The sequence below is a fragment of the Rana temporaria genome, chromosome 3 (assembly GCF_905171775.1).
Source record: "Rana temporaria chromosome 3, aRanTem1.1, whole genome shotgun sequence".
Classification (NCBI taxonomy): domain Eukaryota; kingdom Metazoa; phylum Chordata; class Amphibia; order Anura; family Ranidae; genus Rana; species Rana temporaria.
In genome coordinates this window covers 289,884,182-289,900,481 of record NC_053491.1, presented here as the reverse complement: position 1 = coordinate 289,900,481, position 16,300 = coordinate 289,884,182, and the positions used below count along the sequence as shown (strand labels likewise).

The 16,300-nt window shown below is 39.7% G+C and overlaps 1 protein-coding gene across 2 annotated transcripts in view; it reads right to left on the bottom strand.

The window, feature by feature from the left end:
* GABRA1 (gamma-aminobutyric acid type A receptor subunit alpha1) overlaps positions 1 to 16,300 on the bottom strand; it is a 254,921-nt gene that overhangs the window by 124,894 nt on the left and 113,727 nt on the right. For both annotated transcript variants that reach the window (XM_040344730.1, XM_040344729.1), the window contains exon 4: positions 708 to 775. In XM_040344730.1, coding sequence (XP_040200664.1) covers positions 708 to 775 — 68 coding nt within the window. The remainder of the gene's footprint in view (positions 1 to 707; positions 776 to 16,300) is intronic.

The window sequence follows — 16,300 nt, the reverse complement described above, 5'->3', positions numbered from 1 at the left end:
TGTATTCGTTTTTGCTAAAAGTCATCCAACATGTTGGGTCAGAAAAAATATAGCCCTTCTTTAGGGCTTCAGTTAAAATAAGAACATTGAATGGATTCAAAATAGAGCTTTTCTGTGTGAATCTGTGTAGGGAGGCTAATTGCTGGATCAGGGGAGTTACCCGTCAGTGGTAAATGTGTCAGCAATAAAGATTACACCTTAGACCTGGAAAGGACAGCATAACAACTAGGTAACTAACATTTTATGCAGAAGAATTTAGCAACAAAGCCCTATAATGTACACATTAACCATAACAAGATTGACTATGAATGAAAAGAAGTCAAGATGTAGTTAGTTTTAATATGTGTTATGCAATATGCTGTATGCATATGATTTACACAATTATTATAAATAATCTCAAAGTTGTTATTTTTTAGGAATTTTAAATATCATCTTGTAGCTGGTTTATACTTAAATATGCAACTTACATACTTATATATTCAACATAATGAGCAATTTTAGCACATTTTATATGTAGGTCAACCATGACATATGAAAAAGGGGAATATGAGGAATATAATGCACAGATGCTTGACAGGTAAAATTAGTCTTTTACAAGTTTATTACCATATGCAAATATGATTCAACCTTTTTATTCCCTTTGTGCAGAGACCTTGAAGCGATATTCACATGAACACAGAACATAGCATAAAAAACTTGAATCTTACCATATCATGATCGGAAACCGGTCCAAAGCTGGTGACGAAGATATCTGTGTTCACTTCAGTTACACGCTCTGTTGGAGCAGGAAATGAGGAAGTTCAATATCTACTAACAATCTTCATTAGATGTAAAATTGACATTTTTCGCCACTACTAAGAATAATACAATTGTGCGTATAAATGTATTTTATCTATAAAACATTGTCCCTTTCTAGGTTTTACATGATTATAATCCATCTTTTACATTTAAAATCCTATAAAAAATTGAAATGTAAATGTGGACATCTTTATATTTGCACACATTTTAGCAATACATTGTATGTTGATGTTAGGCATTACAAAGTTAAACCTTAGAATTTGTAGCAGATCCTAAGCGAAGATCAGGGACCCCACCAATTATTTTGACTTCTAATCTGTCTAATTATGTTTTTGAATTCCCTTGCACTTTCTGTATGGATGATAAATGTCACTAGGAAAAGCAGGGGGGGTTATCTTCCCTGCTGGAACACACAGCAGTAAATTCTTGACAAAATGTCTTACATACTCTATCCAAAGCATATATATATACCAATATACACTTTAATCTCCATGCTTGGCGTAAACAGTTCTGTATTCTTGGGGTGTTGGAGCTGGCTGTCAAATTAAATATTATTCTATTAGAAGACCTGAGGATGTGCAAGAGCTCTCAGAGGGCTAACCAGCTCAGGCTATATGTAGAATCTGCACACCTAGTAGCCCATTGAACATCGCTTCAGTTATCTGAAATCAGGGCACAGTCTTTATATTTTAAGATACTGCATAGGGTCTAGTTAAAAAATGGTGGGAAAGCTGGAAAACACGTTTTATCACATTAATCAAACTGCAGTGGCCACTAATGATTCTACTCATGTTGTCTGTATGGGAAGAGGTAGAAAGGGTAAAGCCAAGATGCATCAAACGTGAATAAGGCTTCATTCTCTAAAGTGGGACTTCTGCTTAATAAAAGCTTCTATAAGATGAATGTAAAGTTTAGCTTGATAAATATCCAAATGTAACTTTTCTTCCAAAATTCCTAAAGAAATCCCCTCAATTTAAATTTATAGGAATACAGTACAGGATAGGAAAGAGCCATAGTCCTGTTCAATAATCATATTGTTATATTAAATAGATTTCAGGGACAAAAGCACTTCCCCAGGGCTCTCTCTCCTCTTCATTCATAATGAGCTAAATTGTAAAGAGCCAACAGGAAGAGGAGGTGAACTTGTACACATATGGGACAATCACATATGCAAATCACAACTAACATCTGTTACGACAGAGTTGATTTATTAAAAGCAAAAAGGTGTTCACTTTGCAAAATAATTTTCATTTCACAAGGCAATTTTCCCTTGACTTAGTGAATGAGGTGAACCCATGCTGACTTCCATCATCCAATCTTATGCAAGCAAAAACACTTTTTTTACTTTTACTTTTTTTTTTGCAAAGATCATTTTCACAAATTTACTAAGGTAAGGGAAAGTGCCTTTTGCAAAGTTAACAGCCTATTTGCGTATAGTAAATCAACCCCAATGCCTCTTTTCTTTTGAGTCTTAATATAGGAAAACATAGTGGGGCAGATCCACAGAGATCTGCACTGGCACAGCGTATGGGAGATACGCTACACCGCTGTAACTTACTTTTTTAAACCTCCAAACCACAAAGAATTCGCGCCATAAGTTACAGCGGCGTAGTCTATGTCTCGCGGCATAAGGGACGCCTAATTCAAATCAGCGAATAGGGGGCATGTTTCATTTAAATGAAGCGCGTCCCCGCGCCGAATGAACTGCGCATGCGCTGTCCCTAAATTTCCCGCTGTGCATTGCGCTAAATTACGTCGCAAGGACGTCATATTTTTTAACATAGACGTGAATTACGTCCATCCCGATTCACGGACGACTTACGCAAAAAAAAAAAATTCTAAATAAACGCGGGAACGACTGCCATACTTAACATGGCAAGTCTAACTATACGCCGCAAAACACCAGCTTTAACTATACGCCGGAAAAAGCCGACTAGAGACGACGTAAGAGAATGCGATGGCCGCGCGTACGTTCGTGGATCGTCGGAAATAGCTCATTTGCATACTCGACGCGGAAAATGACGAGAACTCCACCCAGCGGATGCCGAAGTATTGCATCTAAGATCCGAAGGCGTACGAAGCCATACGCCTGTCGGATCTAACCCAGATGCCGTCGTATTTTGGTTTGAGGATTCAAACCAAAGATACGACGCGGGAAATTTGAAAGTACGCCGGCGTATCAGTAGATACGCCGGCGTACTCGCTCTGTGGATCTGCCCCACTATGTATAAAGGATTGCATTACAACTAGTGCATGTTCCTTATCCAAAACTCTATTATCTTAAATATCATATGATTGTATCTTAACTACCATTTTAAAACTCAAAACAAATACTTCCACTTTCTTAAGGCTCCGTTCACATCTAGGCGTTGCTATTTTACAGGCATTATTTTAAGCGTTTTTTCATGCATTTTCCCAGAGTTTTTGTACAAGCGTTTTGAAGTTCAAAGGTCATCAATGTAAAAGCAGTAAAACACCAGCAATATGCCAAAAAATAAGCTTATGTACTTTTTTGAGCAATAGGCATTTTGCTTTAGGCGACAGAAAGCTCAGATATGAACAGGGGCCATTGAAATGAATAAGATTTGTCTTGTTGGGAATTTTTAGAGCTGAGGCTTAGAGCAGAAAAATGCCCAAAAATGCCTAGATGTGAATGGAGCCCAAAAATCAATAAATTATAATATACTACACTCTAACATCCAAAATAAAATAACAAAATATCTATAGGTATGCATAAATACAATAATCATTGTTAAAATATCTATCAAAACTATCATATTCACTTTTGACTACACATTAAATAATCAAATCATCTCTGGAGGTATGAATTGCTTCAGATCATCCATATACATGTATTATAGAATTTGTTTGAACTATTTAATTATAGCAGTTATAATGTAAAAATGTATATTCTAAGAACAGGATTCCATTATTAGGTAACTTTTAGAATCTGACAATACAATGTAATTTCCATTCACACCGGTGCGACTAGTCATGCAATTTGACAATTGCATGACAAGTCGCACCCCATTGCCGGCTATGGAACAGTTCATATTGCAGCGATTATGAAAAAGGTTCCTGCACTACTTTTTACCCATTTTATTGCAATTGGAATAGACTTCTGTTAAATGGAGTCGCAAGCCACAATGAAATTGGCAGTGCAAATTGCACTGATGTGCGGCTTTGAAATAACACTGAAGTAGTGCGATATCAAAGCCTCACCGGTGTGAACAGGGGCTAACACAATATTTTTTTATCAGATTTAAACAACTTCTAAAGGAGAAACACTAGAGCGTTTGAGGATGTATGCAGTTTGAGCATACTGTAATATTTATTTATTCTGGCCATTAGAATACAGGGAAAAGGAGGGAAAAGCCTGTTTTAAGGCCCCCCTTTTCCTTATGGGATCATGACAGGGGCAGTTTCAAGACTCCCACCTGCTGTTCCTAGTGAGGGGTTCATTATATGTCAACTAGGTCAGAGGGAAAACTGGAATAATCGGGATATAGGTTTTATTGGTTAAAAAAGGTCACATGATCCATGGAACGTTCTGGAACCTTGGGATCCCCTATAAAAAGAGCTCCCTCACAGGGTTTAGGGCCAGTCGCCTGAAGAAAAAATCATCCAGCGGAGCTTCCCACCCAACCTCCGCCTGTTGTCCATTGCGGCTTAAAAAAAAAAATCAATAGTAGTTGCCTTGAGTCAGAGTGGCTGAGCTGGAGAAAGTTGTTGATAGATGAAATATACAATTTAAGTCTTTAAAGTTTATTGTTTATTGTACATTTTCGTCCAAATGCATTTTCGTCCAAATTTCGCGTATTTTCGTTATCGTTTTAACAAACGAAAACTAACGGGCAGGTTCCTAAATCCGAAAGATCCGACATAAAAAAATGCTTTATTTTCGTTTTCGTTGCTACGACAGTTCGATATAGATAGGAGATTCGACATGACTCTGACAATAGCAATCTGTGTCTATCGAACCTGTGGTCGAATGTGCCTAACCTTAACTCTATTAGTCCAAGATTATTCTACATAGAGAGGAAAGATTTGACATTATAGAGAGAGTGTTGGGGTAGACCATTCGACATGAACAACGAAGATTCGATGAAGCAGTATAAAACATACAAACGTTGAATTGTCATTGAAGGCTTATGGTGTTTGTTAAAAGTTCTAAGAAGATTCGACAAGCAGCTAAACTGTACAACGCTGCAATCATACATTTTGGGTCAAATCCTCGGCCCATAGGCTATACAAGAATTTGAATGTTAGTTGACTAGTAATAATAATTTATAAATATAATTATTACTAGTGTCATACAACATTAGAAATCTTCTAAAACTTATAGGCGGAACATTCGACTGGAAATGTATGATTGCGGCATCGTGCAGTTTAGCTGCTCCGTCGAATCTTCTTAGAACATTCGACAGACACCATAAGCCTTCAATTGACAGATTTGACCTTAATTAATTCGGATTTTCAGACGAATGCATTTTATAATGAAATTAAATAAATAAAAACAATTTTCGGGAGTAACTAAATAAATACATTTTTCAGACGAAAACAAAATTCTGAAACAACATATTTAAGTGTGCACATGTTTATAAGTTATATGGTATTGAAATAAAACAAAGATATATAAGTTGCAGCACACAAAATTATATTCCAAATATATATATATATATATATATATATATATATATATATATATATATATATATATATATATATATATATATATAAAATAAAAAATAATATATATGAATAATAAAATATATTAATTAAGTATTTGGTGTTGTGTTTATTATGTCCATGTCATACTGTCTACGATCCCATACATATAAACACATAAACACACCCATTTATGCACATTTAGATGCATTTAGGTGTGTACATGCAATTTTTCTGCTCAAAAGCTCCTCTCAGAATATGTCCTTGATACTTTTTTTTTCTCTGCCTGTAAACTGTCCTTTTTCAAAATGCCAGGCCACACATGCCTGTATAAGGCCTCATTCGTACGAATGTAAAAACAAACAAACACATTTACAGATCTGAATGCAGCTGCATTGTTTTCAATAGAGACTTTCACACAGGTGCATTAACATGCATTGTGTTCAGATCCCTAACCAAAAATCCTAAAAATTTGCCCATACATATAACAAGTACACCATTGAAAAAAAAGAACATCACAAATTTTACTCATTAAAAAATTGATTTACTGATCATTTACGCAGTGACTTTTGTTCCTTGCCTAATGATCAGTAAATTTTTTATGGCCATGTAAATGTAGCCTAAGTGGCGTTTTTTAAGCTCTGTATGCATGAGGCCTTAATGATGAGAGATGTCAACAGTGTAAATAAGAGTAATTATAATGCTATCAAGGAGAAATGAGAGACATTTACTAACATTTAGTACACTTTTAGTGTACCAATTGACTGTACAGATTTATAGTGTATGATTTTACATGGGGTGTGTATAATTAATAAACCAGAATTATACTCCAATGAGAGGTGGGGATCAGCTTTCTTTTCTGTGTTGCCAAGAGGTATTGGATACTTACACTTATGCCTTGTATACACAATCAGAATTTCAGATTTTTTTCATAAAATATTCCGACCGTGTGTGGGCCCCATCGGACTTTTTTCCGTTGGAGTTTAGAAATAGAACATGTTTTTTTTTTTTTCGATGGAAAACAATCCTATCGGAAATTCTGATCGTGTGTGGAACTCCGACAGAGAAAAAAACACGCATGCTCAGAATCAAGTCGACGCATGCTCAGAAGCATTGAATTTCATTTTTCTTGGCTTGTCATAGTGTTCTATATCACCGCGTTTTGGACGGTCGGAAATTGGTCTGACAGTGTGTATGCAAGAAAGCTTGAATGGTATTCCGACAAAAAATTCCATCAGATTGTATCCCATCGGAAATTCCGATCATGTGTACAGGGCATAAGGCCCAACCCACGGAAACCAAAAATCCTCCCTGGCAGTGTGGCGACACCTGCTCTGGAAGACTTAAATGCTCGATTCTGTCAAGGGGATGGAAAAGTGCTTTGCCAAGTCCTCTAAAGACATAAAAAACAGGCACTATCCCACTGCAAATGAGGATTTTTAGATTTCCTGGCGTTCAGCTTTAAACATATGTTAACCATCAGGTTTGAATTATAAATGGAAAGTGTTCCAATATTGTTGGTAAATTAACATTTAATGTGTAGTCTTCAACAATGAAGTGACAATTATAATTTTGTTAAAGTGGAACTAAAATCTCAACTCTCAATCAACATTAAAAGGTAACTGAACTTTTGTTATGAAAAAAAAAAATCCTTTTAGTGATTAATCAAAAGGCCGAGGATTTTAAGAACGTTTTTCGCAGATTCCTACCTATTCATCCTGTGAAGACATATATTTGTTCTTCTATGTCTTTTGTGTACTAAGTCCCTGACTTTTTCAATACTGATCAGCTGATGAAATTGCAGGACTTTAATGAGAAAAGTTGCAGTGCCTGCTACCTTTAGACCCCTTTCACACTGAGGGAGGGCTTTCACACTGAGGCGATGCACTGGCAGGAGAGAAAAAAATCTCCTGTCAGCAGCATCTTTGGAGCGGTGAGAGGAGCGGTATGTATACTGCTCCTTCACCGCTCCTTCCCATTTAAAACAATGGGAAACGGTGGCAATGTACCTCTGCATTTCGACCGCTAGCAGGGTTTAACACCGCCCCGCTAGCAGCCGAACCTTGCGGCAAATCCGACGGTATATCCCGCCCCAGTGTGAAAGGGGCCTTAGAAGTAATTACCCTTTAGGAGCATCTAATAGAACCCAATGGGGCTGGATTCAAGAAGCAAATTGCGCCTGTGTAACCATAGTTACACAGCGCAATTGCTTACTTGCCCCGGCGTAACGAATGCTCCTGATTCAGGAACCTCGTTACGCCGACTGCAGCCTAAGATATGCGCGGCATAAGGCTCTTATGCCCGCATATCTTAGGCTGCATTCTTGCGATGGCCGCTAGGTGGCGTTCCCGTTGTGCTCAGCGTATAGTATGCAAATTGCATACTAACGCCGATTCACAACGTTACGCGAGCCCTGCGTACGCAGTTTACGTTGTTTCCGTACGGCGGTTTTCGCGTAAGGCTGCCCCTGCTATTAGCACGGGCAGCCAATGTTACGTATACCCATCGTTCCTACTTTGCGTAAGTGATTCGTGAATGGCGCTGGACGCCATTCACGTTCACTTTGAAGCAAATGACGTCCTTGCGACGTCATTTGCCGCAATGCACATCGGGAAAGTTTCCAGACGGAGCATGCGCTCTACGATCGGCGCGGGAACGCGCCTAATTTAAATGATTCCCACCCACTACGGGATCATTTAAATTGCGCGCGCTTACGCCGAGCATGTTGCCGGCGCGCCCACGCAATTTACGGAGCTACTGCTCCGTGAATCAAGGGCAGCGCAGTAAATTTGCGGGGGCGCAGGGCAAAAACGTTGCCCTGTGCCTCCGTAAAAAAAAGCGCAAATCTACCTGAATCCAGCCCAATGTCTCCAATGTGTGCTTGTTAGCCCCCTTGTTATAGCAATAACGTTTTTTTTGTGTGTTTTTTTAAGTGTAAAAAAAGAGTTACATAAAATAAACAAAAACAATGAAAAACATATTTTTAAGCATCTCTGTCATTCCCTCACACACCCCATAAAAAAACACAGAGAGAGCATGTCAACATCAATTGTGTCACACACTGAGGTATTGACACAAGTGTCAAAGCAAGAGCAAAAATTCTAGAGCTGTAATTCATGGCTAACTCTAAACTGATAACTTGTAAAAGCTTTTAAGGCCTCTAAGGTCTATAGAGAATTTTGTGTACCACTGTTTGTTTGTGATTTAGCAGGTGTGAACAATTTTAAGACATGTATCTATTTACTCAGTGCAAACCGATCTTTTATATTTTACCAAATAAATGGGTACAATATTGTGTTTGCTTGCACTAAAAATAACTTTTTGTATTTTTTTTCCTAAAAGTATGCATCTGATAAATAACTTCACAGATTTTATAAGACATGGAAAAGTTGCAACTACCACGATTTTGTTCTCCATGGTCTATTCTTTCAGAAAATATATACTTTTTGGTTTTCAGTGATTTCTAGCAAATATATGCACACATAACATGTGTGCAACAAATTAAAAAAATAAACATGTTGTATTATCTTACGATATTTGTAGGCATTTGTTGATTTGTTTTTTATGTGTATTGTTTAAACAAATGTAATGATCCTAATATGGGATTAAAGACAGAATTGTTTGTTTTGTGTGATCCTATATACGAAGTGGAAATAAAAAGACAATGATATGATACTTTAAGAAAACAGGGCCAGATTCACCAAAGAGATACGACGGCGTATCTCCTGATACGCCGTCGTATCTCTGTTTCTATCTATGCGACTGATTCATAGAATCAGTTACGCATAGATATCCATAAGATCCGACAGGTGTAATTGTTTTACACTGTCGGATCTTAGGATGCAGTACCGTGGCCGCCGCAGGGGGGAGTTTGCATCGTAAACCAGCGTCGGGTATGCAAATTAGGAGTTACGGCGATTCCCGACGGATTTTTGCGTTCGCTACGCCGCTGCTAGTCTAGTTTCCCGTCGCAAAGTTAGTCGTCGTTGGACCTGCCCTAACTTTACTCAGCAATCGTATTGCTGTTTAAAGTATGGCCGTCGTTCCCGCGTCGAAATTTAAAATTTAACGTAGTTTTTTGTAACACGTCCGGGAATACGGAAGTACGCTACGCCGTCGCCGTTCGAAAAAATGACGTCACGTCGCGCAAAGCATGACGGGAATTGCGAAACTGAGCATGCGCAGTAGGTCCGGCGCGGGAGCGCGCCTAATTTAAATGGCACACGCCCATTTGAATTGGCCCGCCTTGCGCCGGAGGCTGCCAGCGTAGTTTTCATCGCAAGTGCTTTGTGAATCAGGCACTTGCGATGAAAACTTGCGGCGGTGTAACGTATCTACGATACGTTACGCCGCCGCAGTTCTATGTGAATCTGGCCCACAGTGTTTTGATAAGAACATGCATGAGTTGTAATGTAATCTTTTGTGAACACTATACATAGCCCTGCACTAGGACTATTAGAAACATTAGAAACAATATAACAGATGTTAGTCCTGATTTGAAAGTGTCATTACCCCAAATGTGTGTAAGTTCCTTTTCATGTAGGGTCATTACGATTAAACTCATACTGAGCTAAACACATAAGGAAGGAGCCAAGATCTGCTGCCTATGTTCCAGGAATTTGCTTTATCTAACTAGTGTGTTTCTTTACCCTCTTGGACATTATTGATGTGCAGCTTAGATGAGCTGGGAGACAGCATCTGTGATTGAGAGGCTGTGGGAATGACTATCTGGAAAATAATGTGATTTTTGTTTTTACATTTATAGCCAGGGTCCAACATAGTAGTCATCTCTCTCTCTTTGCTACCAAATCAGGTTTATTAGCCTTCCTAAAAGTGAACAGGACCTATATTATCTCTGATCCTGTAGTGACTGTTATGTTATTCTCCACTTCAGTTGGTTTAGTTTATTGGTGTTATTAGAATCATAATCATCAATGACATGCTATACAGTAAGTCAGCCTAATGTTGTCCCTGTGAGTCTGTGACACCTCCTTCTCAATATGCATAGGATGTTGATCCTTATCATCCTCATCCACTCCATTCAGAAAGGTATTCTCTCCCTATGGGCCTTTGATATCAACATGACAGTGAATCACATACTAGTAGTCTTTCTACTTGGGTTGATAACATCATCCATGCCACAGTTCTCTGTTTTTATTATGAATATGTTCTTTTTTTGAAGACCCTCAATATGTGTTTGTAATAACAAGCATGGTTCATAAACAGGGGTGCTTGAAACATCCAAACATTGGAACGGGAAATAGGGGTTATAAGAGCAGAAGGATTTTTTATCTTAGTGCATTCTATGCATTAAGATAAAAAACCTTCTGTGTGCAGCAGCCCCACCCCAGAACCCCCTAAAACTTACCTTAGCCCATTTTGATCCAGCAATGTTGCACATGAGACTCAGCTGTCCATGACCCTCCCCCCTGACTGTCTGAGACATAAAGCAGGCGCCTGAACGCCATGGAGGGAAAAGGGGGAGGGGCGAGTCGTGGCTTTGTGTCTGAATGGTTATGTGCTGCTTGCTGTGGGGGTGCTCGGCTGGAGGGAGGGGCTAAGAGAACCGACGAGGGACCCGAAAAGATGAGGATCTTGGCTGCTCTGTGCAAAACCACTGCACAGAACAGGTAACATATTTGTTATTTTGAAACAAACAAAAAAACGACACTTTAATATCACTTTAATACCAGAACCAGGGACTAGAAGACCCATATCTTGAGAATTGCATAGTTAAAGATTTTTACTCTTTTAATAAAGAAATGTATATTTTACAAATGTTGTTTCTGCCTGAGATTATATTTTATCACTGTAACCCACACAGACGTGATCCACAAGTGACTTGATAAGTCTACTGAAGGCTATGTAAAATATTACTTAATTTATCAAGATAATAATAACTTGTAGTATTTTATTCCTAAAAGGGATAGCACGCATTTGTAGAGTGTTTCACTGCAAATAAAGCATACTGTATAACTCAGTCAAGGGCTGAAAAAAATAAAAAAAGGGCCACCTACCGCCACAAAAATCATTCTGATATGCCTCTAGAATTTGCTCTGTGTTGTAATTACTTTAAAAAAAATTACATAATTAAATAAAGCACATCACAAATATTATTAGCTGTCCAGCGACAGTACAGTTAACTTTATTTTGTGTTAGAACCTTCAGTATAATACGATACAGCAGTATTTGTTGGATATTACAAGCAAAAAATCTGTATACAGAATTGGTACTGTGAACTGAGGTCAGTCACACAAAGAAAAAAAGTCTCTAGGGAATCTTCATTGCTATAGATTCGTAAAACAAATATAGCAGAGTACAGACTGGAACCTGATGCTTATTTTGCTGTATCTTCCCTGTAACTCAGGGTATTTAAGCAGCCCACTCACCTGTGTTCCTTTGTTGGTTCCAGTGCAGGATACTACAGGTCACTAAGCTGACTCTCCCCAGCGCACTTCGTGTTTGTGAGTCTGTGTGTTGGATTACAATGTTATGTTTCCTATCCCGCATCCTGTTCGGACTTAGCTGCCTCCAAGTTGTTGTCGATCGTGTCCCGACATCATTCGGCATAGGCATAGTAGATTTGTAGATTCCTTCTGCCTTGTTTATCATCCCATCCACAAACATACGATTAGTCCGTAAATCCAAGCATTCGAGCCACTGTCGGTTATTGTCCGATATCACTCGACACAGACTTCGCTGGTTATAGGATTCACTGTCTATGAAGTTGCCACCTCATCCATTTGGAGATTAGCATGTATTGATTGCATGGGTTCTGTGGCTGATTGAGGTGGTAATTAGACCCACCTGGTGCCTCATCTGCACTTTGATTAGCACCAGGTAGTACACTGTCAGACTAAAGTTAGCTGGCATCCAGCATTTCCTTTCCCTACAAGCCCCTGGGAAACTCTCATTGTTCGCAACCCATGTGGTCAAAGCCTTGCTGAATGGGATCCAGAAACATCAGCCCGTAGACAATAGCAAACACTTGCCCATATCAAGTTCCACATTCCAGGACATGTCAGCCATCCTGTTATGGTCCCCTTTTGGGTTGCTGCCCAGCCTGGCCATCCAAGCAACAATCTACCTGGCCTTGTACGGCTTCCTACGGCTCCGGTTGCCAGGTGCAACGCGGGTGCCATCTGGCCTGCCTTCAAGACCATTTTGTCCTACATCTGGTAGTGTCCAAAACTCATCAATCCAGCACTGGGGACGACATCAAATTCTTCCAGACCCATAATGAATGGTGTCTAGTAGCGGTTCTGGACCAGTTGTTATCACACCTGCTGAGCCAGTCTAGCTCCAGCCCATTGTTGCCTTTTCCTTCCAGCCCACTAACAGCTAGCCAGTTCATCAGAAATGTTTACATCCTCCTTGCTAATCTAGGCCTCAGTTCTATTCCTTCTGGATCGAAGCGACCTCGGCCACCTCCCGACACGGGGTGCTGGGTCATGTCATCAGAAGATTAGGTTTACTTGGTACATTCCGAATCCCCAGGTTGAGATGTCACAAGCCTTCACCAAGCTTGCCCAAAAAATAGCATGTATACCAATAAAACAGCTTTCCCTATCCTGGTATTTCTGCCCACTTTTTGGCATACCGACAAGCTGACCAGGGCAAACCTCAGGTCTATGTTATGTTGTGAGTCTTGTGGCGTATTTATATGGTTTCACGTCTATCTCGGTTGGAGAGCTCCAACCATAAATTAGAAGGCCAGTATGTTGGCCTGAATTTACAGGAGGAGCCCAGGGGAGTGGGGTATTTAAGCAGCGCACCTGTGTTCCTTGTCAGTTCCAGTGTGCAATGCCCTCTCTCCTATACCCTTTACAGGGCCCTTCTTTTGAATCCCTCTTCTACAATCAACCATTACTTATTTTGGGTATGCCACCTTTTTGGCGTACTGACCAGCTGACCCGGGCACACCTCAGGTCTATGTTATGTTTTGAGCCTTGTGGTGTCTTTATGTGGTTTCACGTCTATCACAGTTGGAGGGCTCTGACCATAAAAAATATAGGCAAGGCAAAGGCAAACTAGCACCTAGTCCTAATTACTTCTGTTTCATCAGTCAATAAAACTAGCCCCATTTAAAACTTTATCAATATCCTTGCGACAAAAAGGTGAGGAATAGTGATATAAATTATTGAGAGCCATTGCAGTGTACTGTATGATGATAAATAAGAATCATTGCAACCTATGTAAAAACTCTGAGCAGCATGGAAATGTGTTCGCTTTCAGGTAAACACAGAAAATATAAAACATCTGCTCCAGCAACATTTTTACATGGGAATTGCGCCTGAAAGTAGTTATAAATAAGCTAAGCCCTGTACACACGATCGGATATCTGATGGAATCTAATCCGATGGATTTTTTTGTCAGATATCCGATGAAGCTGACTTTCATCAGCTTGCCTACACACCATCGGTCAAAAATCTGATCGTGTCCAAACGCTGTGACGCAAAACACTATGATGTGCTGAGAAAAATGAAGTTCAATGTTTCCGAGCATGCGTCGACTTGATTCTGAGCATGCATGGATTTTTGACCGATGGACTTCCACACAGACAATCGTTTTTTTCTATCGTTTTTTTTAAACATAGGAAACATTTAAAACATGTTCTATTTTTTTTAACCGATGGAAAAGAAACCGATGGGGCCACACACGATGGGTTTCACCGATGAAAACAGTCCATCGGTCTGTTTTCATCGGACAAACCGATCGTGTGTACAGGGCTTTAGAGTTCATATTTATATAGTTAAATAGGTACTGCACATACAGCATGCATGCACACTGACCACGGAAGATACAGCTGTGTGCTTGCACGGCTTGCCTGTATCTCGAAACATAATGATAGGGGACACAAACTGACTATGCTAACACAGATGCTTAGCATTGTCAGTTTTCAACCATGTAGTGGGGAACTGGCAGGTTTAACCAGAAATTCAAAGAAATAACAGTAAGGCTTCATGTAAAACCTATTTTTACAACCTCTTCTGAACAATTTAACTTGACAGATAGTAACTGACGTTTAAAACGTTTTGCCGCATTTACATGTCGCGTTTGGCCGTGTTTGCGTTTAGAAGCGTTTCTTAAATATATATATCTATATATCTATATATAGATATATATATCTATATATTTTTTTTTAAATAGCCAAAAATGAAAAATACCTGTAAACGAAATGCAGCTAAACATGTTTGCAAGGTATTACAGGCATTTGGCGCTTCAAATGCCTCTGAACATACGTCCTGAACGCATTTTTTTTGGAATCCAAAAAATGCTTCTAAACTCAACTGCCTAGAAACAACTATAAACGACCATGTGTACATGTACTCATAAGATAACATAGAGGAGAGTTCAGGGGTAGCTGAAAAACTTCTGTTTACCAGCAGCAGTGTACATAAGACCTAACAAGTAAAATCTTTATGTAAAAAGCACATATGAAATACAGAGAGGAAACGATTTATTCAATTAGAATTTTTCGGTTTACAAATACTTTAATATCTATTGGCTGGCTGTGGGAAAATCAGGGTGGAAAGGCATGCAAGGCTGCTGTGACAGAAAAATTTGGACCGTGCCAGCATGCAGAAGACTCTCATTGAGGTGAAAACCTAGTGTGTCTAGTCTTATCCAGCGCAGAAAGAGCAGATGTTGTACTGCAGACATAGTGCCTCAATGGTGACAGCCAACTTGTACAGACAAGAACGTATAGGAATCCTGGCCCACAATAAAACCAGCAAAAAAAATTGAAACAGACAAGAAGGCGAAAAGCAGAATCCAAAATCAGCTCAATGCCAAACCAGAGGCAAAGCACAGTAACAGATATTTGAGGATAAGCCAAAAGCAGACTGAGTCAGATGCTGAGAACAAACAACATTGCAGTAGGTGTGCAAATCTGAGTGTGAAAAAATCAGCCCACAGTTTATGAAACAGACAACATTAAATCAGGCACTGACTGTATTATCTAAATTTAATTTAAGTAAACTGATGTAAAGCACTACTGATTGAGGCCTAGTGTGCATTGTGACACAGCAAGTCTAAGCATTCATTACACTCAAATGTAAGGAGGGTAGGCAAACAAGTCTGCTTTGGTTGGCAAGAAATGTGCAGCAGTGAGTTAATAGTTTAATTAGCTTAGAGGAGACAATTTAAAGCCATCCCTGTATAAACATTATTAAAAAAAAAAAAAAACTTTTGGAGTAAAATACTAAATATTTGTACATTTTATTTAAGGATTTGGTCTGATCTGTATCATACCTTAACTCAGGGGTCGTCAACCCCCGGGCCTCGACCCACTACCGGCCGGCGGCATGATATTTTTTAGGAGAGAGCCCGGTGGATCAGAGAGGCAGGTGGGTGGGCGGATGAGAGAAGGGGGCTGGCGAGCAGAGATGACCACATCTCTCTCCGCCTGCCTAGCATCACCGCTCTTCAGCCCTCACAGCGTGTGGAATGTCGGACGCGCAGTGTGGAGCAGAGAGATGACAACATTTCTCTCCGCCTGCCTAGCATCACCGCAAAACAATTTTTAACATTAGATTGAGGCTCATTTTGTCAAGGGGAATCTGGTGTTTTTTTTAAAAAAAATCGAAGCAGTACTTACCGTTTTAGAGATAGATCTTCTCCGCCGCTTTCGGGTATGGTCTTTGGGACTGGACGTTCCTATTTGATTGACAGGCTTCCGACAGGCTTCCGACGGTCGCATAAATCGCGTCACGAGTAGCCGAAAGAAGCCGAACGTCGGTGCGGCTCTATACGGCGCCTGCGCACCGACGTTCGGCTACTTTCGGAAAATCGTGACGCGATGTATGCGACCGTCGGAAGCCTGTCGGAAGCC